Genomic DNA, 25660 nt, shown 5'->3' on the forward strand with positions numbered 1-25660 from the left:
AAAAACCCTATATCAGCAAAATATCTACTAATATCTAAATAAATATAAATTTTACAGGAAAAAGAAAAATTTGTCTTGTTTTTAGCTTTGCCACTAGGTACATATTTTTTTTAGTTTACCCAATAGGTTTAGTAGGGCTTTCATAAGGCTAAAGATGGCAAAATACCCTCAACCCACAGAGCAGCATGTAATCCTTCAACTGGAGTAACGAGTTTTCTTGCAGGCCAACAGAAAAATGCTCTCAGTTCAACTAAAACCAATTATTTTTCATCATTTAATGCAGTCACTACATTCACAGGGTTTTAATGGAGTCTCCATGGTGATGATTAAGGGAGATCACGCCCTTCATTAGCATTTTGCCTTTTTTGGGGTATTCTCATTAGCTATGATTAGTTCCAGCTGGTGGACAAACAGCAACTTGCTTATGTTGCAGTAAGTGAACAGTAATTTGATTTTGATTGTGTAATTTAGGGCAGAAAATCTGTTTTTAACCCTTTGAGATCCAGATCTGATTTTACCAGACCTGAGTCACTGAGAACACTATTGGCACAGAAATGGATATATGATGATAGTCTCCAACCATATGGCACCCAGTTAAAATAACAAACCATAAAACTGTGAGCTACAAAGATTTAAAAACAAAACAAAAAACAAAAAATAAAACACAAAACAAACAAACAAACAAACAAAAAAAAGAAGAAGGAAAAAAATATATTTATGTTTCATTGTATGAATCCAACCTTGTGCTTCCAGTAAACCTGGAGTGGGCAGATGAGGGAAGAAATGTAGTGTTCGCCTGTCAGTTTTTAGCAGATGACAGACTCGCTCCAGGCTTGGTCAGCTTGTTGAGTAGCTGTGATTACTCAGGTGAAAAGATAAAAGAGAACTTATGTCTGAGCTTCACTTTCCCACTTGTCAAAATAACTTTGCCATTTTCCCTTTGATATTTACGGGACTCTGACTAAGCAAGCGAGGGAAAGAGAAGTGCTCGATAATTTTCAGTGAACAATGTCGCACTCCCCGGAGGGGGCCGAGAAAACAAATCAATTCAGGCTCCAGAATCAACCTTGATGGATCCACACCCACACCAGAGGCTCCAGTATACACGCTCAGTGGCATTCATTTCAAGCGGTGATGAATGGCTTCTAATTTGTCTTTGTCCCTCACTTCACTGCTACTCTGCAGTTAGTGCATCAACCTCTCTGTCTGTCTTGTCTGTGTTGGGGTCCTTGAGGAGAGTTTTGACCTCCTATGTCATCCAGGGCTGCGGTACACCCGGATGTGTTTGTTGACAGTGACATCATCATAGACAAAACACACACACACACACACACACACACACACACACACACAAAAACACCAAAAGGGAGAGCTCAAATGTAAATTCTCACTCTCTCATCCAAGGTCAGATACACGTGGGTAAATTTGGAGAAAAAATTCGTGATTCTCTAGGCCATCACTTGCTCTCTAGGACAGTGAAGTCAATCGCCATAATCTCTAGGGGTCGTGACACCATTATGTTACCAAGAAAACTTCTAACCTTGGAGTAAGTGGCTTTAGCTACCATGCCAGTTGTGGCAGTATTTATCAATATCTTGCCACATATTAGGCCAGAAACATCTTTCTCTCACCAGGTGTATCGTCTTGTCAACCCCTTGGTGATCATGGTCCTTATGGAGATGTTTACGAACCTCACCCTTAAGACAATCAGGAAGGAGGAGCTGAAAAACTTCTCTACCTGTTTTTGGTGGCCGGATATGGTGATACAAAACTCCTCATACAAAACTTGTCCCATTGTTGGACAAGTTCATGGATATCTTTGGGCCCTGTTGTCAATTCTTGTTTTTATGGACTTGTTGAATGCTGCCAGTAAGAGTTAAATGCACCCAATCACTTGATCAGCCTGCTTAAGTGCTTGTAATCCTACTTTTTCCCACATTGGGAGAGCTTGGATTGCCAAAGTAGTGACATACAGTAGTCGTGAGGTGGAACCTGTGTGCTTTTGTTCCCAGATCATATTGGGTACTTGAATGCCAGAGGTCACTGAAGAAAAAGAGTCATATGTAGGCTGCCAAGACATTGCATATGCATTCCTATTTGTAGTGCCTGGGCGATATTTGATCTCAAAGTCAAATGCAGCCTGTGCGGTTCCGCTGCCCCAAGTTTTGCTGTTTTTAAATAGGTCAGGGTATTATTATCAGTAAAAACAGTGAACTTATTCCCCAGCACTTACTCCCTAAACTTACGCGTCACTGTCCATTTAAAGGCCAAAAGCTTCTTTGAGCTGTAGTTGATCATTTACATTCTGAGCGTCTGAGGCCCCTACTGGCAAAAGCAATAGGTCTCTATTCGCTCTCTTGATCCTAAGACAATACTGCACCAAGTCCTGCATGATTTTTTCGTCAATTTCAAGAACAAAAGGTTTAGCAAAGTCGGCGTAGCCGAGGACTGGGACACTAACTAAACGGTGCTTCAGGGACGGGAACGCCTGCTAACATTCCTCTTTTCACTTTTCCTCAATGGAACACTTGCCATTGGGCTTATGCTTGCTTCCAGTTACAATGGTCTCTACACAGTGTAAGGGTGCTGCTTAGTAATGCCAGACAGGGTTTTATGAATGACCACATCCATAAGTGACTTTCAAACATGAGAATAGTCTGTGAGGGATTCCCATTCCCTGTGACTGCGCTGGAGAAACTGAAGCTGTGCACTAACATGAGACGGACAGCAATAATAATTTTCACCATTTATGGAAAATATCTTTTCAGTCCTGTCTCTGTCTTTTGGGCCATGAAAATCAAGCTCTGCTGTAGCACCCCTATCTAAATAATCATACAGAAAAAGAATATGTTCAGTTTGGGACATTTGTCTAACCGTCAGGCACCTGCAGCCTCTTCAATCCATTTTTCAACAGTTATCAAATCAACAGACAGTTTACAAGAAAATTTTGGACATTTTCACTCTCTTGGAACATATAGAAATTGAGTTTGTACTGGAAAAGCAGCAGGAGTGTGGATGCTGATGCTTGCTGAGGTGGAGGCATCAGACTCATTCTGTGCCCCTGCTTGAGGTGGAACAGTACCTTGATTTATCACCTATGACTTCAATGGTTCATTTTCAGACTGAAGCTGTCGCACCTGCTCCATGATGGCTTGAATGTCCTCAATACCACAGGCTAGTGTTCACTGTAGTTCACTGTGTTCAGTGGCGGTTCTGCCCATGTTGCCGCCCTGGGCGAAATTACTGCCTTGCGCCCTTCCGTGTTACTACTCCTCTGCTACTCTTCAACTATATCTCAGTGCAGAAAGAAAGGTCTAGGTGAGCTTCAGAAGCCCCCTTTTTGTAGACACTGACCCTTGCCTGGGTACTGGTGGTAGACTGATGCCTTCCCCTCCACACATAGTTTCATAATTTTAAAACACATTTTCATAATCATTTTCTCAGGGAGTAGGAAGACAACTTGTTGAGAAAAGTTTTCAGTACCAGGGACACCAGTCTTCCTGGATCAGCTGAGTTTTCACAGCTGCTGAAGAGCCAGTGTGCGCTTCTCTAATGTCTTTATACGGTCCATTGATTGTTGGTTTTAACTGTCCAGATATTGGCAGTGGCATTGCCTAAAGTTTGTCTGCTTTAAAGACATCTATTCTCAGGCACAGTTAAACAAAACAAGTCATCTTTCCTTCAAGTAATCTCCATCTTGCAGTAGGTAGGTTGAATGTGCCATTGGGCACAGGCATCCGTTATGTTTTACATCACACATCCTGGGTCAAAGAGCCATTTATCATTATTTGACCTCTGCTCTACTAAAAAATAGGTTGATAGATATAGAATTGGGCATAGACATTTTTATTTATTTATTTACTGAATATTGTTGATTTGAGGAATTAGAGGAATGTTTCTTCCTAGTTAAACTGTATGAAATCACAAGAGCTCACACAATCTTATAAACCAAAACATAACAGCAATACATTATTCATGGGTGCTAATGACAGGTCCTCATGAAAAACAAACAAACAAACAAACAAACAAACACAAAACCACTGATGTGCACTGACTTTACTGATTTTATGTCTCTGTCACACTCTCAAGCTGTCCACTCCAACATATTAGGCTACCATTGCTATCGACTGTAGAAATGACTGTTACTGTTAATATTTATCATAAGTTTACTGATTTCTGTGATGCACATTGTAGTTGTGGTCTGGCTGAACTAGATGAGCATTAACAAAGCAGTCCACAGTGCAGCCCCGTTCAATAAAACGTAGCCTGTTGTGACCTTTAATAAGGCAAGACTAGTCCCATTTCCAGAGTTATTGTCTTGCTTCAAAATGTCACAAACCAGCCAAAGTCTGTGTCCACTGTTGTGACTTTAGTAGGAATTCAGCCAAGCAAAAATTGTTTTTCTTTAACACAGTCATATGTTTCTGTTATACTCAGTAGCTTATTCCTATGCTATAACAACCTATATCTCTAATGATGTCACTACTGCATTCTGTAGGAGAATTCTTGTTAGGTGGTTTCAGGAGACAGAGGTCATTTAGAGCATGATATTTCTTCCACTAGGACGTGTTTTGTTGGGGGCTTGATTATTAATCAACACTAATTACATTTACCGTTTGCTGTCTGTTGTTTACTATCTTTAAGTTTACTGCAAGAGACTTGGACTAGATGTAGTTAAGTAAGGTAAGAATAGCTAGTTAGGAGCAGCTAACAGCTGGAGGCTGGATGTCAGGGTTAGGGATGGTTCGATGCAGTGCTGTCTCTAAAGAATGTGGGGGCACTGGGCAAAAAAATCATTTGGGGGCCATTTTGGGGGCATTTTTATTATGAATAGATCAGAGTATAGCTCAACGGTGGGGTAGGGGGATTTGTTGGCTTTTTTGTGCTAATTTTATTTTTTGTTTTTAAGTATTTTGGGGGGATAATTCTTAGTCATTTTTCATAGAATATTTTAAATATATAATCATAATAATGATAAATATCCTGTAATTTTGTCATAATTTTGAGGTAGTTTTCTCTAGTTTTTTAGTATTTTTTTTTTTTTGTGAATTTTCAGGGAATTTCTTTGGGAGATGAGAAGGGAATTTGCTCAAGTTTCATTGGGTTAAATGCTTGTGAAACATGTAGCCTTTGACAAGCATTCAAACACAATAAATCTGATGTCTATCCAGCATCTCTGATCTCACATTTATATCATTTTTATAGTTATAAATATAGTTTTTTTTTTTCTTTTTTCAATGTTATTTCGGTTGATATTTGGCTGACTTTGTTTCTAATTGTTTAAAAAACACTGAATTATTTGAAGACAGACCTGTCTTAAAAGCTTAACCACTTATGTACCTGCATTTATATTATGATTTTAAAGAGCTGTTACAGAAACATACCACATACTGGTATCAGCCTCCAAACATATTGTTCCATCCCTCCCTCATTCACTCACTCACTCACAGACAAGACACTGATCTATATACAGGAAAACACACACACACACACACACACACACACACACACACACACACACACACACACACACACAAAGTTACAGAGACACAACACTACATTTCAGCATGGCTTGTCACCTGTCCTCTTTGTACTGTTATCTGTTAGCAAAAGTTTTATGAACAATTATTCCTTTTATTTTGAAGTCAAGTCTTGGATTTCTGTTCAGTGGGGTTAATAACAACTGATACCATTTGCAATGTGGAATTTATGCTGTGTGCCTCCTCTCTATAGGAGGCAGTGTCAGAGTTGAAGGATTGCGTGAAAGCCCAGCATAATTGCATGCATGTGCTGCTGGAGGTAGACCTGCACAAGACAGATTCTGGACTGTGCTCACAGGGCATACAGGCAGAGGAACTCTATTCAGGCTTTGAAGCTCAAAGAGAGGCATCAGGAAGCTGACCATCTCTGAACCTGAGCCCAGATGTTCCTCCAAAGAGCTCAGAACAGAAACAGCATCAAGGTAGAAATCTTCCTTGTTTGCTTTCTCATCTTTTTCACATGCATGCATGTCTCGTCAGCCCCACACACACACTGAAAAAAACCTACATGTAGCCCCCCCCTTGTGCTGCCACTTAAGCAGTAACAACAAAGCCAACAACAGACACAGTTGCAGCCATGTCCTACTTCAAAAGCCTTTCCACCACACCAAGAAAGAGTTTTGCCAAAGACTGGTCCATACAGTTTTCCTCACATTACCTGCTCCTTTAGTGAGAAAATTAACACGAGTAGTTCATCCTTGAAGTTACCTGCAAGTTGTAGCATTTATGCTTTTTACTTTCCATTCACTTCAGTGACACCACTGATGGTCTGAAAAGTTACTTTGAACCTGTTCAACTATGTACCCTGCTTTTAAACATTATAGCTGTCTTGAGTCTGCATTCATTTTCTATTTCTGCTCTTGCTTTACATGAAATTTATTGTTTAAAAATCTGTGTATATCCAGTCTTCAAGACAGGAGCTATTTCACCTTACTGTTACTCTGGTGCGGAGGTCCGCAATTCTTGCTGTTGTTTTATAAACAACGAAACCAGTTTCTGGAGCACAGTCTACTCAAAAAATGAGGACCCAGATTTACTCAAAACTACTAAATGGAGGTTTGTGAATAGTCTTGCAAACATGTTGAGTAATGTTTGAGTAATTTTCTTTGGCTTCATTCAAGTACAAATTAAAGTGCAAATTTGTCGCAGCCAATGTTCAGTAATTTTGAGTTTTAAATTCTGCGCATGTAAACTACAGGAAATGCGTTGGCATCTAATTCAAACTAAATATTGCTTTAAGAGCAGATGGAGAATGTGAATGACTGTCATCTCATTGTCTTTTTCAGAACACAAAGCCTTACTGGCTGCTGATGGACAGGTAAGCGTGTCTGCTTCACATTGCATGATGGCACTCTCACAAGATGCAGCCGCTGTATGTAGGAGGGTCAGTGTGTAACTGAGTTTGTGTCTTTTTTCAGGGCAAACTCTTACCTTAATGCTGATCTTCCTGCACACAGAGTGGGACAGCTAAACCATGTGGGTTTCCTCTGGCTCAAGGATGAAGAAGAAGTGTAACATGGCTTTCCAGGAGAGTCAACCAGGCACCTCCACCTCCCAGGATGCTCCACCACCAGCTTCCAAGAGCAGAAGCGGCTTCCTGACCAACCAGAGCTACCATGACTGTTCGTCATCCTACTCCTCTGAGGGTCTTTAGCAGACTGACAAACTCTGACTCTCCCTGGCCCTAGCTGGGTCGGCAGGTCAGCCCATCAAATGTTGGGTCAACCTTTATGGATCATGTTCACCCCCTCACCCTTCTCCAGTGCAGTCATGCAGTACAACCCACGCTTCAGCGGTACCTGAGTTTGCAGAACCAAACTCCTTCCACTCAGTGGCTCCTCAGCGGTCAGCTCCCTCCCAGCATGCACAGCTGCCCGCCGTCCAGCCACTGCTGGGACTTCCCATGAGGGTTTTCAAGGATGTCGTTCAGACACAGAGATGTCTCGACTATTATGAACTCCATTCATTTTGACATGAACTGAATTAAACTGGAAAACGGACAATGACTTTGTATAGCCCAAAGTTGTTGAGGGTTTGAAGTTTAATTTGTGACAGACTCCTTTGATGTGCATCTTATTATTATGATTTTTTTAAAAAAAAAATACTACTTACAAATTTATGTCTTATCTGTCTTCATGTGGCCAAAATAAAATTTCCACCATCGATGATAACAATGTTGTATTTCATTTCATTTCAACAAAAATTTATAAAACAAAAAGACAAAAATCTCCAAAATGTTCTTACGCATGGGTCAGAGTTTCTGTACAGGTGCACACATTCTCCTGTCGATTTTGTTTTTATAGACCTCAACCTTTGGCATGGGAAGTGGCATATGACTCTTTCAGGCTGCATTTTGTGCATATGCAGCGGTTATAAATGAGACCTTCTGACTTTGCATGCTACTCTTATATGCCGTTTGTCTCTTTTCTCTCTCTCTGCGACTGAGCCCACGCATTGATGCTCTGCCACACTGCCCAGCAAAACAGCCCCACCGCTGCCAGCACCCCTCACTTGGTTACCATGACGACACATTTGGACTTTGGAAAAGGAGGGCTTTCGGGGGGCTGAGGGTGGGGTGGCGGGTGAGGAGGCAGACATCCAGTCCAACTGGATGTCATCCTGGCTTCCTGCTGGCGTTTGTTTAGGGAGGACAAGTTGATGTGGATAATTCTCCCATCAGCCCTGTTTAATTGTTACCCTGCCTTCTTGTCTTTCCCCCGCGCTGCTCTCTGTGTTTATATTTACTTTTACAACAATTAGGCTGACACGATTATCCAAAGCGACATGTAGAGAGTGCAACTCTACCATACGTTCAAACATTACAAACAGTCAGAGGTGAGATGGTCAAGGGTCAGGTGGCACTGCAAAGTCATGATTGAGAATGATCGTGTAATAGAGAAGAAATAGAAATTAAATGATACTTTTTTTTTTTTAAGCAATTAGAGAGTAAGCCTTGAGCAGAGTGGATAACAGTTGTAATCCTCTTTGCCTCCACCTTCCCCTCTTCTATTCTTTATTTTTCCATTCCTTGGTATTTTTCTCAGGGAAGAGAGCAGTTCACAGAAGTTATCACCAAGAGCTAGAGGATGGTAGTTCAGAAATCGGGAATGCACAGGACATAAACACAATACACAAAACCTTGCCAATCCATATCAGGTTGTCTTATATTTACCCATGCTGATTGATAAGTAGGAACGTTCGGTGCAGCACCAAAGGTTTTAAAAAAGTGTTGACGCGTCCTGAGTCATCTATTTCACTGGCTTGTTTTCTACACGGTTCATCAAGCGCCAAGGTTCTACGAAAACAGAAAGTCGATAGAGCCGCAGCTGCTTGTTTTGCACAGCAGTTCTGGAGTTGAGGACTTTTTCAGCCTTTTGTGTTGAAAAAGGGGCATAAAGGAACATTTATTTACTTACCTTCATGCCAGTTGAAAGGTTAAGGTTAAGAATATTTGTGTAGCACCTGTGTTTTTGCTACAAGCACATCTCTATCGAGCATCTGTCTTCAAAACACCTGAAGTCAGTGAGAACCGCTTTTTAGAGTTGCAAAGTGGGCAAAAAAAATAACAACATGATTACTCCATACTGCTTGTGCAACATGATCCAAGACTTCCAAAGCCGAAAGATTGTATCCTGGGTGGAAAAGACCTACATTTTTAAAGTTACTCGATGCAAATCTTCACTACAGCTTTTGATGCCAAACAGTTAATGCTAATTTGTCTCCAAGCTTCACATGTCCACTTTCTGCTTGTCAAGAACAAGCAAGGTTGTTTCCTTTCAGATATCATTTGGCTTCAAGGGCATGGATCGTGCTGTGCAATGCGTATGGAGTAATATTGTTGCCATATCTTAAGGCAGGGCTAGACTGCATGATTTTCAATACCGATTTTGGCAATGAGCAGTGCAGCTGAAGTTAGTCACACTGCAGAGTTGGAGCTGTTATCGTGATGTGTGAGTCAGTGGAAGAGTCAAATCTCTTACAATGCGATCCCAGTCGGCTAGGCTACGATTTAGTCCAACATGTTTGATTTTATTGGGCCTACTCTTCTCGTAAGTGGGTACACGACAAGGCTCAAATCATGATGGGAATATTCAACAGCCAATGAAAATTTTGAGTTGGGATAGGGAGGAAGAGGCAACAGGATGTTTGCAAAGATCTGCAGTCAGATAACCACAGACTATTTGGCAGTAGACAGTTAACATGCTGTCATACTACTGATAGCAAGCTACCACTGATGTTCTATTTTCAGATAACCTTGTCCTTGTGAAGTCTGGAAAAAGTAATCCCAGGCCCAGCTTTTTCTGCAAGAAATATAGCCACAACAAAACTGTGTTAAAATCAGCCTGAATTTGTGTGGTCTAATTCCCAAGCAGAGATGAGTAGCGTAGTAAGACCAAGAGAATTAGAAAACGTTGGGAAAAGCAGGAGTCATGCCTCCTTCTTGAAACACACATTCTGTGGCTGCACTGCATTGTGGTCTACATTGTGGTCTACAGTTGGTAGAGAAACTGGCAGCTCTGAATCGTTTACAGAGCATTTCCTCCTCTATGATTTCTGGGCTGTTGCAGGACTGACACCAAAACTGTTGTTACAGATCGCTGAAAATGTTGCTATCAAACTGCAAAACATCCCCAGAAGTGCAAGGTATAGCATCACTTGCTGTTTTGTAAACGAGGTGAAATGTTTTAGGATGGATTTTTCTTCCTTACATTGTGGCAGATGTTAAGATTTTCCCTGGAAAAAGAGAAAATTGTGTGCCTCTATTGAATACACATAGGACAAAGCTGCCTGTTCTACTATATGGAAACTGTGTTTTTCAAAAGTTCCCTATTCTCTTGCATGTGACTTTTATCTTTCCACGCTGTTGGAATTAGTTCACAGCTACTTGGGAACAAACTTCTTTTAAATGTTTTCTTTGGAACAGCTCTTTGCAGACAACTTTTTTTATTCTACCTCTGGAGTGTTTGCTATTTATTTAAGTCATAAATCACAGAAGTGTCTGGATTCTTACAGTGGTCTTTTTCTGAACAAGTGAAAGTATTATTTGAGAGAGTGTATGGACGGATGAATTTTGCTTGTGCTTGTGTGTTCGTGGAAAAGAGCCATTGGTGACAGAGTGAATGACTGTGTGTGGAAAATAAAAGACGGAGAGAAAGACTCATCATGCAGCAGGGATGAATGACATCAGCTTTTGGCTTCCTGTGAGTCGGCAGTCTCCTCTCTCTCTCTCCATTCACCCACTGTCGCTGAGGAGGAGTCAATTACATCTGGGGGCGTTGCCATGGCAATGCATGGGAGCAATAGGAGGCATGAGTCATCACTACAGCCATTTGGTAGAAGACTGGAGAAGGGGAAAAGACAGCAGGGAAAAAGAGGAAAGCAAGAAAGAAGAGAGAGGACAGGAACAAGAGGAGCAGAGGCAGAAGAAAGCAAGATTCATGGACAAAGCGAGTGGGAGAAAAAAGAAAAGTGAGAGCTAAGGGAAGGGAGGAAGAGGGCAAAGAAAGAAGAAGAGGAGAGAGAAGGGAGAGAGAGGGATGAGAGTGAGACAAATGAGATGCAGAAAGAGGTGTGTTGTCAGTGAGGCGACGAGGTTTTGTTTATAGAGCAATAACAGGCTTCTGTGTCTAGACTGCAGGCCATTAATAAAGACACACACACACACACACACACACACACACACACACACACACACACACACACGGAAGACCCTGGATTGTGACAGTTGTGTGTTTCTGTGAGACTTGTGCGCAATAAGACGCCAAACAACATTTTAACTGGTTTACAACAACTTTTAACAAAACTGCCTTGTCGCTGAGACCAGCACCTGAACACCAAACCACTCGGAGACCAACTCCTCACAGCAATGCACCACTTTGGCTGGCATTAAATAGCACATTAAATAATTACATAAATACAGAACTAAAATTACCTACAGCAATCCATGGTAAGATTAAATCAACGAGTGCTATACAAATCTACAACTAAACTAAAACGAATAGATTGGTTCTACAGCAGGTCAAATGACAAAAAAGGACAGGTTTTCTTCCTGATGGAGTTTTTTTTTACCAGATTTGGGGGTCAGTACATTTTCACTTCTATCAGGGAAAAATGTCATTGATACGTCAGGCAGTTTCAGCTGAAGAAGTGGTCAAAGAAGTACTAATACCGTGCCGACAGCTGGCCACTTTTCCTTTCTCTTTATACAAACTTTAATGTTTATCAACTGCCTCACATCCATAATCACACACTGGAAAAAAAAAAAAAAAAAAAAAAAAAACTACAGCAGTTTCTAGTCATTGTTTTAGCATTCATTTCAAAAAGTTTGTTCAAAATAGGACAGGTTAACCTTTTAAAGAAATAAAATTATTTTAATTTCTTTGGGTTTAAAAGACAATCCACCGCTTGACTCAAATGAAAGTGCATCAAGTCCCAATTCAGTCAGATGATGACAAAAGCTAATTTTCAAACAAACATCATGTCATTACACCATCTGACACAGTCATTTGAATTCCGAGCATGTTAATACAACACAAGTACTTTGGTGTGACAGCAGTTTGCAGACACTGAGACTTCGAGAATTCAGCATTTACCGAGCAAATTCAAAATTTGCAGTCCTTAGGTACTCATATTCACGTCTAATTGCATTTATACTATTTACTAGATCAAGTGGTTTTCCCCTTTAAACTTGAAACAAATCTACAACACAGACTTTCTTAAAATTAGTTACATACCAGTATCTTTGATTTGGTAACCTGAAACAAGAACAAGAAAACAGGAACCTCACAGGATCTAAAAGGTTCTGGGTGAAGCTCCTTGCTGGTATATGTGGAGTATTGCCAAGACTTCCTGCCCACTCAAGTTTTTTTTTTAATATACGGGCACAGTAAATTGTGTTTTCATACAAGAGCAGGGTGGAGTAATGACAAACTGAACGCGGAACCAATTGGTCAAGCCGGCTCAAGAGTAGCTTTAGATCCCAGCATTACTGTCAGCGAGGGCCTCATTTATAAAAGGATATAATCACCCAAGTTGATTTTAGAAGTGGCCATAGGTATAAAATGTCATGGCCACCACGTAAGTGTATTTAAGGCAGATGCTTTACAAAAACACTAGCTGCTTGCACTTTGGATGTATAAGATGGACCTTCATCTTGCATGAGAAAACTCTCACTCTAATTTTATTTTGACAGTGTGCAGGTGTCTTACCACTTCACCACTGATGTTGAAAAGAAAGTGTTTCCAGCTCTATTGTACTTCCTGGCCAAATGACAGAGCGAACATAATTACAGGCTGGAGAGAAGTGAAGGTTCACTACTTGTGAATTCCTGAGCACAATGAATGAAAGTGTCACTTTGAGGTTCAGCAAATGCAGATCATTTAAGCATGATAATGTACATCTCTGGGCAGAGTGCTCACTCCCTGCTGTTAAAGAGACAGTTGCAGTTCTTACCCATTTGATGGTATTTGTAACTTTGTATGAATATAACAGTTCCTCCAAATTTGACCCGTCAGCCCTGGTGGAGCTATTACACTTGGGTAAGAAGCCCAACTGCCACTTAACTTTTAGTTTTGGACTGAACATATTACCTTAAAACATAACCACAAACTACTAATTCCTGACATGTGCATGATGTTGGTCTTGATATACAACAGCAGGATATCACGAGGGTGCGTCTGCTCCTCTGGGCAGAATGTTTGATGTAAGTTCAAAATGGCTGCCATGGGAATAAGGTCCATTCCTTGGGCTCTTACTCTGCAAGCATAATCATTTTTATAAAGCAAAATGTCAGATGACTTCATAATGATCTTCCTATCTCTATGATTTCAAGTTTTAATGCACACTTTTATAAATGAGGCAACCAGTGTGTGTGTGTGTGTGTGTGTGTGTGTGTGTGTGTGTGTGCGCGATGATATGTAAAACAGCATTAAGGCAGGGCTTTGCAAATCAACAGGCACCATTCTTTTCTTCTCCTCAGCTGAGCAACTGCAGGAGAAAAATGAGAATTCAGGACTACAGGGTTCATCCAAAATCCATTAGAGACACAGGAGGTCAAAGGTCGGCTCCATCAACTGTCACTTGGCTTTCTGCTTTGGGAGACAGAAATCAAAAGGGAAGGGATGAGAGGTGTTTTGAGCTGTCCAGCTGTATAATGTCCAGTGTGTGATCACTGACAGGGGTAGGGAGGGTATGATGCCTGGTTTAAAGGTTTGGAGCTGTAGCTGCAGTAGAGCACAGGAGTGAATGTACATTTTTTATGTTTTATGTTTACAGTTTGTAATATCTGAGGCAGGGTGGCCTATCTCTCCACATTCAGCCGCTCCACCCCAAAATTCTTGTTACTGAGTGAGAATTTTGGATGAAAACAGTGAAAGAGATGGATGACAAACGTCTCTGTGTTTCCTGGTGCACAGATCTTGCCTTTGACATCCCACACCAGAAAAAGTTTTTTGTTTTGTTTTGTTTTTCCAGATGCTGCATGAAGAGACTGAGCGTCTACTCAGTGAAGCTGAAGTGCAGGCTGGGGCTCTCTGTGGTGGGAGAGGAAGGACCCGCACTGGATACAGCACTGGAAGGGACGCTGCCATCTGCACACAGACACACAAACACACACACAAAAGATTCAGTTAACTCAACCCTTAACCACAGGAGAACACGTCTTATACCCTTCAGGAAATTTTAGGTATTTTTCAAGGTGAGCTTTATTTCGGACTTTTCTACCATGGTTTCTGTGGGCAAATGCAACACTTTTGCTGATTATTACTGAGAAACTTCCCACTGAAAGAGAGAGGGATAGGAAGAGAGAGATTCTTGGTATAGTGACTGACACAGGCTACCTTCATTCCAGACTCTGAAATCAGTGAGGACTATTTTGATTTTGTTGGCTGACTTTATTTAGGCTGGAGCAATTTGGAACAGCAACAGATGGACGAGGACAGAGCAAGGAGAGAGAGGCACAGAGGCACAAAGAAGCAGAGGAGACACAACCTGTTGCAGCAATGACAACGATAACTAATGATTACTAAAAAATGAACATTTTGAATCCAAAAAAGTTTTTGTTTCAATACTAACATAATCAGCAAATTTGTTGCATTTACCAAGAGACACCATGGTAAGGAGTCAGAAATAAAGCCTAATTTTAAAAATACTGAAATTGTCCATTAACGCCAATCTAAAACTATCCTGAGAACAGTAATTCTCTAGTGAAAATTTTCAAATTGTATTAGAGGTCTCGGTGGCTGGGCCTGGGCAGCTTGAGCCTGGGTATTCTTTTTTTGTTTCCAGTTTTCTACTGGTGGCTTGTGTGCAGCTCCACTGTAGATAGCAGCTGGAGGTTCAGCCTTGCTCAAGGGCACCTTGACATTAAAGCAATACTTGGACTTTTAAAACAGTCATGTAACCCAATTTCCATGCGGGGATCATTCAAGTATTTCTGATTCTGACATGCCTTTATTTGCTTGTTTTAATCAGATCATATTTCTACCACACATGTTTCTACCACACTCTAACACCTACTTTTATCTCTCATTTTTGTGCGTGCCATTTTGTCTTAAAATGTGTCAGTATTTTTGATTTTGGTTTCCAAACACAGAAGCAATGTTATATTTACGAAGCAAACAAGGCCCAAATGAACCCATGTAAACTGAGTTATTAGAGAAATCATGTTACTTCAAATGCTGTAATCAACATATTGCATTAAGCTGATAACTCCCCAGTAACTAGAGTATTGGTGCGCATATAAATGTGCTGGGCTGTGTACGCTTTAGCCCTGTGCCTGAAAACAGCTGCCCTACAATCGAGCCTGGCACCTTGAATCTAACTGGAGCCTGTCACGCCACCAGCGGAACAAGTGTCCTATTCAGCCGGTTCTGACCTCCAGTGTCCCTCCCTGCACAGTGCATGATAAACTAGGCTAAACGGACTCTCGGCAGTGACAGCAACCTAGATCCAGAGCAGGTACAGCCACAAAGAGAACAAGAGAGAGGGAGTGCGATCCACAATGAGCAAAATGAAAATGCTGAAAAAAGGAAATAAAAGAGAAGACAAGTAAGAGAGAGATATGAGAGCAGCCGCTCTATCAATCAGCAACACTGGTGAAAGGCCAAATTAATCAGCTCACCACCCAGGAGGTAAACAAGCAAAAACAGATTGAGGAAGTTAAGTGGGGAGGGAAGGAGGAGGAGGAGGAGGAGGAGGAGGCTAATAGTATTAAAAAGGGGGGAGAAGGTAGTAAAGGGGGGCCTGGTTGTTCTCTGTGAGTCCTATTTTACTGAGGTCTTAAGTGACAGTGATTCCACTGGGTGCACTGCCAGACATTTACATGCTGCTGTTATTTAGCTCATTTGACAGTTTCAGGCCTGGCAAGAGAAGAGGTGGGGTATTTTTATATTTGTCCGCTAAAACACAGGCACACTGTAAAAATGCAGGCTGCTGATTTAAATACTAAATACCTAAAAACTGTCTTTTTATGTATTTAAATGATGCTCTTAACCCCTAACTGGGGTTCATTGCCTTTGGAAAACAATCAAGCAAGCAATAACTAAATAATCTTATTATTTAGCTATCAAATTAAATTCGATAAGACATGTGGACGATGTTGCAAACCTAGTAGCTGATGTTGTGAACTTGCAGTTACTCAACAGCGTCATAACACCTCTGAAATCTGTCCTTTTTTGCATGTTGTCGCTGCATGGCAGCAAACTACAGCAAAGATGGGAGAGCATCGCATGTCTAGCAGTGAAAATATCAGTGACATTTTGTCAGTGACATTTTCACTGAATTGCTGAAATTTGAAAGTAAAATGTTATGGGATGTTGCAAATAAGGTGATGTGACAACAGGTTCACACTATCTTACGTGCATGTTGCTAGCACTAATGGAAGATGGTGGCATACACAGACGCAGCAGTTTGATGCTGTCTTTTTTGGTGCTTTTTATGCATGTTTTTGTTTATATGTTCTATAATGTCTGTCTATCTATCTACCTATCTATCTGTACACTTCACCCAGGTTGTCCAAAAATTACAAGTGATTGCCTTTTATTTAGCTAGATAAGCTAGTGTAAAACGTTAGCTAAACTTTTCATGTGAGCATCTGAGATTGCAACTGGAGTGTATGTGCTTATTTAATCTGACTGATAGTCTTTGTTTGAACAAACTTGACTGGTACGCCCTGACAAGCCAACTGATACTTTGGAAATCTCTCAACAGTAGTGGACATAGAGAGCCCAAAGTCATGGTAAATGTGTCTGTTTTAGTTTTACTATATTCCATCATACACATGGAGATAATAACAGTATATTAATTACGTATTTTAGCTTTAAATCCTGTGATTGAGTTTCATTTACAAAACTCTGCTTGGGTTGGTTCCCTCTGACTTGTGTAGAGACCAAGGCCATTATAGTCTGTGCTATGTTCTGCAGATGTCTGTTCTCTGTGTTTGCTGGGCAAAAGGCATTAAAGCATGCTGCCCCATTCACTTGGGAACACCATACGAAGTGATTTCAAATTGTCAGAACTAAAGTATTTGGCTTTAGTCTTTAAGAACTTGGAATGTAATACTGGAAGTGCCTTGTGGATGGTGGTGGTAGGTAAAGGCATTTTTTGTCACCTTTATCCTGGGAAGGGTTGCTGAGCTTGCATACTCTTTTCCAGGATCATGCTATTTCATGTTCACACAATAACTCATTTTCAGACCTGGGAGCTGCCCAGTGCAGCCACAGAGAAACTGTAGTGGAGCAATCAAGGATTAAGTGCCTTGTTCAAGCCATGGTCCAAAATTAACACCCACCAAGTGCTGAAAACGGGCAGGATGACATACTGAAAAGAAAAATGTATATGGATTATCTTGGCCATTTACAGTTACAATTTTTTTTCACTTCACCAGCCCTTGGAAGATGAGGTGAAAAGTTAATTTTGGACATTGGTTCAGGAACTCTTGGTAAATGCAGAGGGAGGGGAGAATTCAGAACGAGTGATTTTCCAGTCAAAAGCTTATTTCTTGAAACTCTGGTCATCATCATATTACTATGTAAGCATTAATAAACTCACACCATAGAGGTCGGCTTGGTGGGCGAAGAGACGTCTCAGATCCAGAGGAGGACAGAGGCTGCTGCGGGCTGTAGAGAGACGACTGGCTCTGGGAGTCGAACAGGCCAGAGAGCGCTGCGGGGAAGACAGGAACACACACACACACACATACACACATCAGTTCATGCCAACCAACAACATGACTCCAAGCTCATTTCATTTCAAGGGTGAACCATTTAACCATTAACATCTAATGCACTTTATTGATTTAATAATAAAAATAATAAATTCAAACAAAATTATTTATTAACCTGTACAATATAGTATACTTTTTCATGTCATAAAAAAAAAAAAAAAAAAATAGCAATCTCCCACAATGTAGTTTTTCCATGTTGGATTACATGCTGTAAAAACTATGGCTACCATAACATAACATTACAAGGACTGACTAGGCAATTACATTTTATTCACCAGATATTTACTATGTAAAATGAATGAGAGGAAAAGAACGTATGAGTTACTGTTAAAGTTACAAAATCACACTGAGACCTTTGTTCACATAATAGCTCTGTTTTTTTTATGATTTTGGAAATATTGAGTGTTGATTTTAGGCAGCAAACTCTTGCCAAAATAGATTTGTTTTTTGCAATTTCAAATAAAATGTACGTATTTCGCTTGCATGAGATAATGTCCAAGATGGTGGCATGCATAGATGCAGTGGTTTTGCAAAGATGATGCAAATCAGTTAATGCATCTCAAGGATTGCAAATACAATTTCATTGCATTTAAACAATGACAGTTTAAGGAAATCTAAGCCATTCCTGCAATCTATGCCTCAATGGAGAGTCTGGATACACTGGATAGTTTCCTTCCTACCTTTCATCGTCTTGGCATGGGTCTCGGTGCTGCTCTCACACACTGAATTTAGGAATTCATCCACTTGCTTGAGTGAAAGTGAATTGTGCAGCGTCTCCAGTGGATAGATAGAGGGCACCATCGAGCAGCCTTCAAAACCTGCATTATGGACGGAAGAGACACAAACAGAGCCAGTCGCACCACTCCTCTATCAGACCCGGGAGGACGAGTGGTAACACTACAGATTCCCATGCGTGTAGGCTGACCCTGGGGCTGCCCGTTCTGTCATTACTGGCAGGGCAGAAAATAAACTTTTGTCCACACTGGCCATTTTGACAAGCAGATATTCACCTGTCATTTTCACTAATCTACCAGCCACTCAGATCTTTAGAGCAGATCTCCAAGTGATAGTCACTTCACATTCAATGTGGCTGCTACAGTAAATGAGATTAAAAGCAACTGCCAAAATTTATCAGCGTTATGGCTGACAGCTGGTGTTAATTTCCAACCCTGATGTGGTGTTGCCTGCCTGGCAGAGCAGATCAGTACTGGCAGTGTGGAAATATGCCACATATGAGTGGATTCAGTTCAATTCACTCAAAATTCAATCACATGAAAATATTAAAGTGAAGATACGGTTTCATTTACATCAGCATGTTGGTGTGGTGAGTGGGCAGCTTTAACCAGAAGGCTTGGTTTCAAATCTGCATTCATCTGCACACCTGGTCGGTGCATTTCTGTGCATTTTATTCAAAAAACAAAACAATCCTAAAGATGGTAAGGCAATAAAAACGAAAATACTTTCTTCAAGGATCAATAGTGTTTTAATCCTTTTGCGAAAGGCAGCAAAATGTTTCCAGCTGATTTGAGAATCAGTCCATTTCAAAGATAATCCACTTCCTGATTTGACTGAATTGAAAGTGAATTGACCTCAACCCCGGTATATAAATAAGGTATATTTTTATGTTTTTAAGTATTTCTCTTGTCTTTGGAATAAAATGTTTTGTCGTACTTATCATCAATCAAGGTATTACACAGTTATACTCATTTAGTCATGGGTATATTAATTTCACAGGATGCGATAAATAAATATCTGTGCTGAAAAATTTAGCTGCTAACTACAAACAATGTTGTGCCATGGCAGGCTGACTTTCACACACAAACTTCCCAATAAATGCATTCCAGTGGCATTCACTGCAGTCCAATGAAAAAACACCATGATGAAGCAAAACCATTACAAGGAATGGATGGAAGGTGAAACAGCAGTTTCATTCCATCCATCTCCCCAGAGAGCATGCCAGTCAGCCTTGCATTTCTCCCTGACTAATGTGCTATAACTACAGAGTTTTCCAAGGCAACTCCCCAAAACAGATTGTCTGATACTGTAATGTCACAAGCAGAATGACCTTCAGTTGCTGCTTAATCGACAGGACTCTTTCAAGGGCTTCGGGGGCAAGATATCAGTTTCCCCTCTTAATAATTTTTACATTTACCTTTTAATGGGATTGATCAGTGTTCATGTAGGGGATCGCTCACGTAATGTTGTGTTATGGAAGTCAAGAAAAGCTGTAAATGGAAAATGCACCCTCAACTGTCTCACTGTTAAATGTCACCAATTTCTGATGAATGATGCATTCTAGGGATTAATTTGTGATGAAGTGTGGTAATTCTCTTTTTCAGTCACAAAAAACAAAACACATGGCCACACTGCATTATGGTCTACTGTTGACTACTGCTGGTAGAAAAACTGCTGTCTTTGGCTCTTCTGCAATGTATTTCTCCCTTTATGATTATTGAGCATCGGTGCAAAATGACACCAACATTTACTGCTGAGGTTTTAGATGAAAAAAAAATTCTGCAATCAAAATTCATTGCAGCTGCACTGGAAATATCTCAGCGTGACATCACACTCTCTTTTGGCCAGCTTTCCGCAAGAATAAAAACATACGCCGCCATCCTAAAAACTGTGCCCAGAAATTAAAATACATCAGCAATAGCTGTTTTTAACAGTGCTGAAGTGTGGATTTTTCCTTTGATTGTGCCGTACTGTATGTTGACTGCGAATGTAGACATTTGGCCAAAAGTAGCTTGATTAATCAGTCCAAGAAAATATCAGTGCTCAGCACGAGAGGTTCTGCCTGTCAAGGCTGCTGTAAACGATAGAATAAGAACACCCATCTTGGCTTAAATAAATATTAAAATGCCTTAAAGCCTTAAATGGAGATAGCTAAAGTGCATACCATTTGCTCACAATACAACAAATTTGAATCTGGGTTATGGGTTTGATTTGGACCTAGGCCTTTTTCTGCATGTCATCCCTCCTCTCTCTGTCCTGTCTTTCTCTAATGTTACAGTCCAATAAAGCTGCCAAAAATGCCAAAAAACGATTAAAAAAAAAAATTGCATCTATCTCCTGTCTCCTATCTCTGCTATATAATGTCTTATATAGCAGAAGCAGTATGAAAATAATCTAAAAAGCCTATAAGACAGCTTTCATGGTCTCTCCCTCCTCCCTCTTTTTACTGCAGCCCGTCCTTTCCATATGAATATCAAATTCAGCTCACACACCACATGCAGTGGGAGCAGAAAACACTGATGCTACACTGCACCGTTCATTCAACCGTTTACCAACACTGACATATGCTAAGAGTGAAGGATCGGAAAGAGAAGATATAAATACGTGGAGGAGCAAAGGATTACAACAGAGGTCTAAATGACAAAGCAGTATATATTGACAAAATCTCAGTTTACTCAGTGGCTATAGCAAGTGAGCACCATGCGTATCTTCAAACATCTGCGGGTGATTACAGATAGTCTTCTCTGCTGACTGCAAAAAACAGCCATGTAGCTCCATCTGAGTGACACAGTGCGCCAAGAAGTGCTCCAGAAACTCTACAAAATCAGCAGTTTATGAGCAGGCCACCGCTTAATTAGCCAATTAAAATGAAGGATGAGACGATGACCCAGATCTTTCATCAGACACTCAAGTATCTGCCATGTGGCCAGGATACCAGAAACATCTTGCGATGCGAGTGCTAAGGGAGACACAGTGGTACCCAGTCGTGACCTCCCACAGCGCACTTGCCAAATCAGTGTCATCAACACCTCCTTTCTTGAACCGACTCTTTTCTACAGACAGAACTGGGTAAGCTGTGTGCTCTAGACCTCATTACTGAACATATGTCCACTCTGACGGATGTTTTCAGTGTGAGAACTGCTGCTTATGAGGAAACATGCACAGGTGCAGTGCAGTCCAGGCAGGTGTCAAACCCTTCTGTGGAAGAGTTTGTTTTTGAGTGTTATCCACCAGGCATGCATGTACAGCAAGAAGCCTTGCTAGAGCGGTTTCTAACATTGGAGTCTCACAAAATACACTATATTACCAAAAGTATTCGTTCACCCATTCAAATGATCAGAATCAGGTGTCCTAATCACTTGGCCTGGCCACAGGTGTATAAAATCAAGCACTCAGGCATGCAGACTGTGAAACAAGACATTTGTGAAAGAATGGGCCGCTCTCAGGAGCTCAGTGAATTCCAGCGTGGAACTGTCATAGGATGCCGCCTGTGCAACAAATCCAGTCGTGAAATTTCCTCGCTCCTAAATATTCCACAGTCAACTGTCAGCTCTATTATAACAAAATGGAAGCGTTTGGGAACAACAGCAACTCAGCCACGAAGTGGTAGGCCACGTAAAGTGACGGAGAGGGGTCAGCGGATGCTGAAGCGCATAGTGCAAAGAGGTCGCCGACTTTCTGCACAGTCAATTGCTACAGAGCTACAAACTTCATGTGACCTTCAGATTAGCCCAAGTACAGCACGCAGAGAGCTTCATGGAATGGGTTTCCATGGCCGAGCAGCTGCAGCCAAGCCACACATCACTAAGTGCAATGCAAAGCGTCGGATGCAATGGTGTAAAGCACGCCGCCACTGGCCTCTAGAGCAGTGGAGACGCGTTCTCTGGAGTGATGAATCACGCTTTTCCATCTGGCAATCTGATGGACGAGTCTGGGTTTGGAGGTTGCCAGGAGAACGGTACATTTCAGACTGCATTGTGCCGACTGTGAGATTTGGTGGAGGAGGAATTATGGTGTGGGGTTGTTTTTCAGGAGCTGGGCTTGGCCCCTTAGTTCCAGTGAAAGGAACTTTGAATGCTTCAGGATACCAAAACATTTTGGACAATTCCATGCTCCCAACCTTGTGGGAACAGTTTGGAGCGGGCCCCTTCCTCTTCCAACATGACTGTGCACCAGTGCACAAAGCAAGGTCCATAAAGACATGGATGACAGAGTCTGGTGTGGACGAACTTGACTGGCCTGCACAGAGTCCTGACCTGAACCCGATAGAACACCTTTGGGATGAATTAGAGCGGAGACTGAGAGCCAGGCCTTCTCGACCAACATCAGTGTGTGACCTCACCAATGCGCTTTTGGAAGAATGGTCAAAAATTCCTATAAACACTCTCCTCAACCTTGTGGACAGTCTTCCCAGAAGAGTTGAAGCTGTAATAGCTGCAAAAGGTGGACCGACATCATATTGAACTCTATGGGTTAGGAATGGGATGGCACTTCAGTTCATAGTATGAGTAAAGGCAGGTGAGCGAATACTTTTGGTAATATAGTGTATGATAGTATTACCAATCAATGCATTGCAGCCATGACTCAATGGCAAGAAAAAAGAAAACTGTGTCTTGACATTGCCTTTTCTTTTTCCAAGGACTTTGGTTAGTGGGCGGAATCTTATGCATGGCAAGACAGGGTACAAAATTGAAACTGGTCATCTGTGCCAGCTAGAATCGAATACGCAGAGACAGATGAACCTTTTCTATTCTGAGCAGCAAGTGATGCATGCTCTGGCAGGAATGCAAGAAAGACAGAAACAAAAACAGGAAGACGTTTAGAAATGGACACAAAATAAAATAGAACAACAAGGATAAATTGTAGCACCCAAACAGGGGCGGCAGACAAGTGACTGACACAGGTTGGGATGAAAAAAGCAAAACAAAACAAAAGGGAAGCAATGAACACTATGCAAAGCTCAGACTGCATTGCCGGCATCCCACTTGCCCCAGCACTGCATGAATAGGGCTAGGAGGCATTGAGCAGGGTCTACAGGGGCTGACCGTGGAGGGACTCAGGGAATTCCTGGCCGGACACCAGCCAGCTCTTGAGGAGGCGAAGGTGGTAGGGGCAGTGGCGCAGGTGGTGGGCTATGGCCCCATCCACAGCCAGAAGGGGAAACCCCAGCAGGGCCAGTTCAGTGGGCAGCCCCCCCAACATCTGGGCTACATGGTGTTCGTCAGGGGGCTCTGAGGAATAAGAGGTAGAGCGAGGAAAGAGAGGAGAGCACAGTGGAGGAGGAGGATGACAGCAGCAGTGACAGGGGTGGTGCCAAAGATGTTCACAGAGCTAAAAGAGCAGTGAGGCTTTTGGATGGACAATTGTCTTTGCATAGACTGGCTAGATAAAAAAAAAAACAGAAAAATAAAAAATATACATCACAAAAAAGCATTTTCATAGGTAGAAAAAAGGGGAGAGATACTGTAGCCTCCATCTTTGTAACTGCTTAGCTGGCTGTTGGTCATTAATGAATGTTACGACTATAGAAGACCAACTGATTCTATACACCACTATGCAGTTAGTTGCTACAAACCACCTTCTCACTTTCAAAGCCAACAAAGTTCAAGCAAAGGTTAACCTGAGGTCACATACAGACAGCAGTAATGCACATTAAAGTCAATAATTCATATTACCACAGATAAAATGGAGTCAATTAAGACTCGACAAAATGACTGCCCACACAGCCGACCACAAACATACAGCTACTTCAGGTTACATGAAAACACTAGCGTCTTAACGTCATCAATAACACTACTCCAGTGCATACTTGTCACCTGTGGCTCACATTAAACGGTTAAAGGGATACTTCACCCATAATGCATAATATTTGTATCACGTACTCACTGCATGCTGCCTTCAGTCCCCAATGAAGAATGATTTAGTTACAAGGATTCATGGTAAACTTGCATTCAAAAACGCCAGCTGTCCCTGATCCGTGTGTGTTTCACTGGATGAACTGCTTGGACGGACACCCTTGTGCACACACACTTCATGACATTGCATGAGAGGATTTTGCGGAAGTCATCTGTGCAGCAAGACTGGAGTTAAAATACATGTTTGGGAAGTACTGTGAATATAACTGGATAATGGAGACTACAGTATGAGTGTCAGCTTTTCAACTGAACTTTTGACAGTGTTTTGCTGTTGTAAAATCATAAAATTAAGGCTCCAATTTTTTTCTGTTGGATCAGTGATGGCTGCCATTTTTGGAACACGAGTTTACAGTGAAGGCCAGCACATGGTGAACACTTAGATATTACAAATATTATGCATTGTGGGTGAACTATCCCTTATTGGAGGATGGTATTTGCACAATACAATGACAACTGAAATAAGAAATACTGCAGGTGCCAGTGGGTGACACAGTGGCTTTAGCTACACTTTATTTTCAGTCAAGAAAGGGCAGCTTGAACATAGACTGGCACATCATAGCTAACAGTACTTAAGTCAGATTCAAATCCTAATCAGTCCTACAGATGTGTCTTACTTGTTATTGGTTGATGGAGTATTCATTCTATTGCATATTTACTGTGAATAACTACAAAATTCATTATAGAAAGGCAAGAGTCAACTTACCCCAGAATTGGATACATTATGATTTAACTATTCGTCCATTAATAAGCCAAGTCCATGGGGATAAACAGGCACCACACTTTCTCTTTTAAATACTGTCCTTTTTTGTGGCATCAAAGATGACATTTCAAACACAGTTGTGTCCTCAACAGAGGGGACAGGTCTGATGAAGACAGTGCAAGAGTGAGCGCATCTTCTTGGACTTAATATCCCTTGAAGGCAGAATATGAGCAAAATCCTTTTTCCCTCAAAGTTTAACTGACCAAGAAACTCTCACTATTGCATGGCTCTTGCTTAAACACAATGCACAAACACACTGCTAAAACTCACAGTCCATATTTTTTCCATTCTGTACTCTGATATACTGAGCAACACAATATTTGATCCAATGCCAAGGTTATGAGCGAGCAAAGCAGACTGTTATGATTGGTCTGTTGGCACCATGAATCATAACGGAAAAACTCATCAGCGCTAATTGCCTAATTTTCTCAGTGAACCCAAAGGTTCACTCATGACCTGGCAAGCTGGTCATTCAAATCAAAACAGA

At 41.3% G+C, this 25660-nt stretch overlaps 1 protein-coding gene across 10 annotated transcripts in view; it reads right to left on the minus strand.

The window, feature by feature from the left end:
- Positions 1 to 11311: 11311 nt before the first annotated feature.
- ppip5k1b (diphosphoinositol pentakisphosphate kinase 1b) overlaps positions 11312 to 25660 on the minus strand; it is a 59817-nt gene continuing 45468 nt past the window's right edge. For all 10 annotated transcript variants that reach the window (XM_030053695.1, XM_030053694.1, XM_030053697.1 and 7 more), the window contains 3 exons: positions 18444 to 18581; positions 17589 to 17702; positions 11312 to 14128 (listed from right to left, as the gene is read on the minus strand). In XM_030053695.1, the coding sequence (XP_029909555.1) occupies positions 14037 to 14128; positions 17589 to 17702; positions 18444 to 18581 (344 nt within the window). In that variant the 3' untranslated portion in view covers positions 11312 to 14036. The remainder of the gene's footprint in view (positions 14129 to 17588; positions 17703 to 18443; positions 18582 to 25660) is intronic.

This window comes from Myripristis murdjan, chromosome 6 (genome assembly GCF_902150065.1).
Source record: "Myripristis murdjan chromosome 6, fMyrMur1.1, whole genome shotgun sequence".
Classification (NCBI taxonomy): domain Eukaryota; kingdom Metazoa; phylum Chordata; class Actinopteri; order Holocentriformes; family Holocentridae; genus Myripristis; species Myripristis murdjan.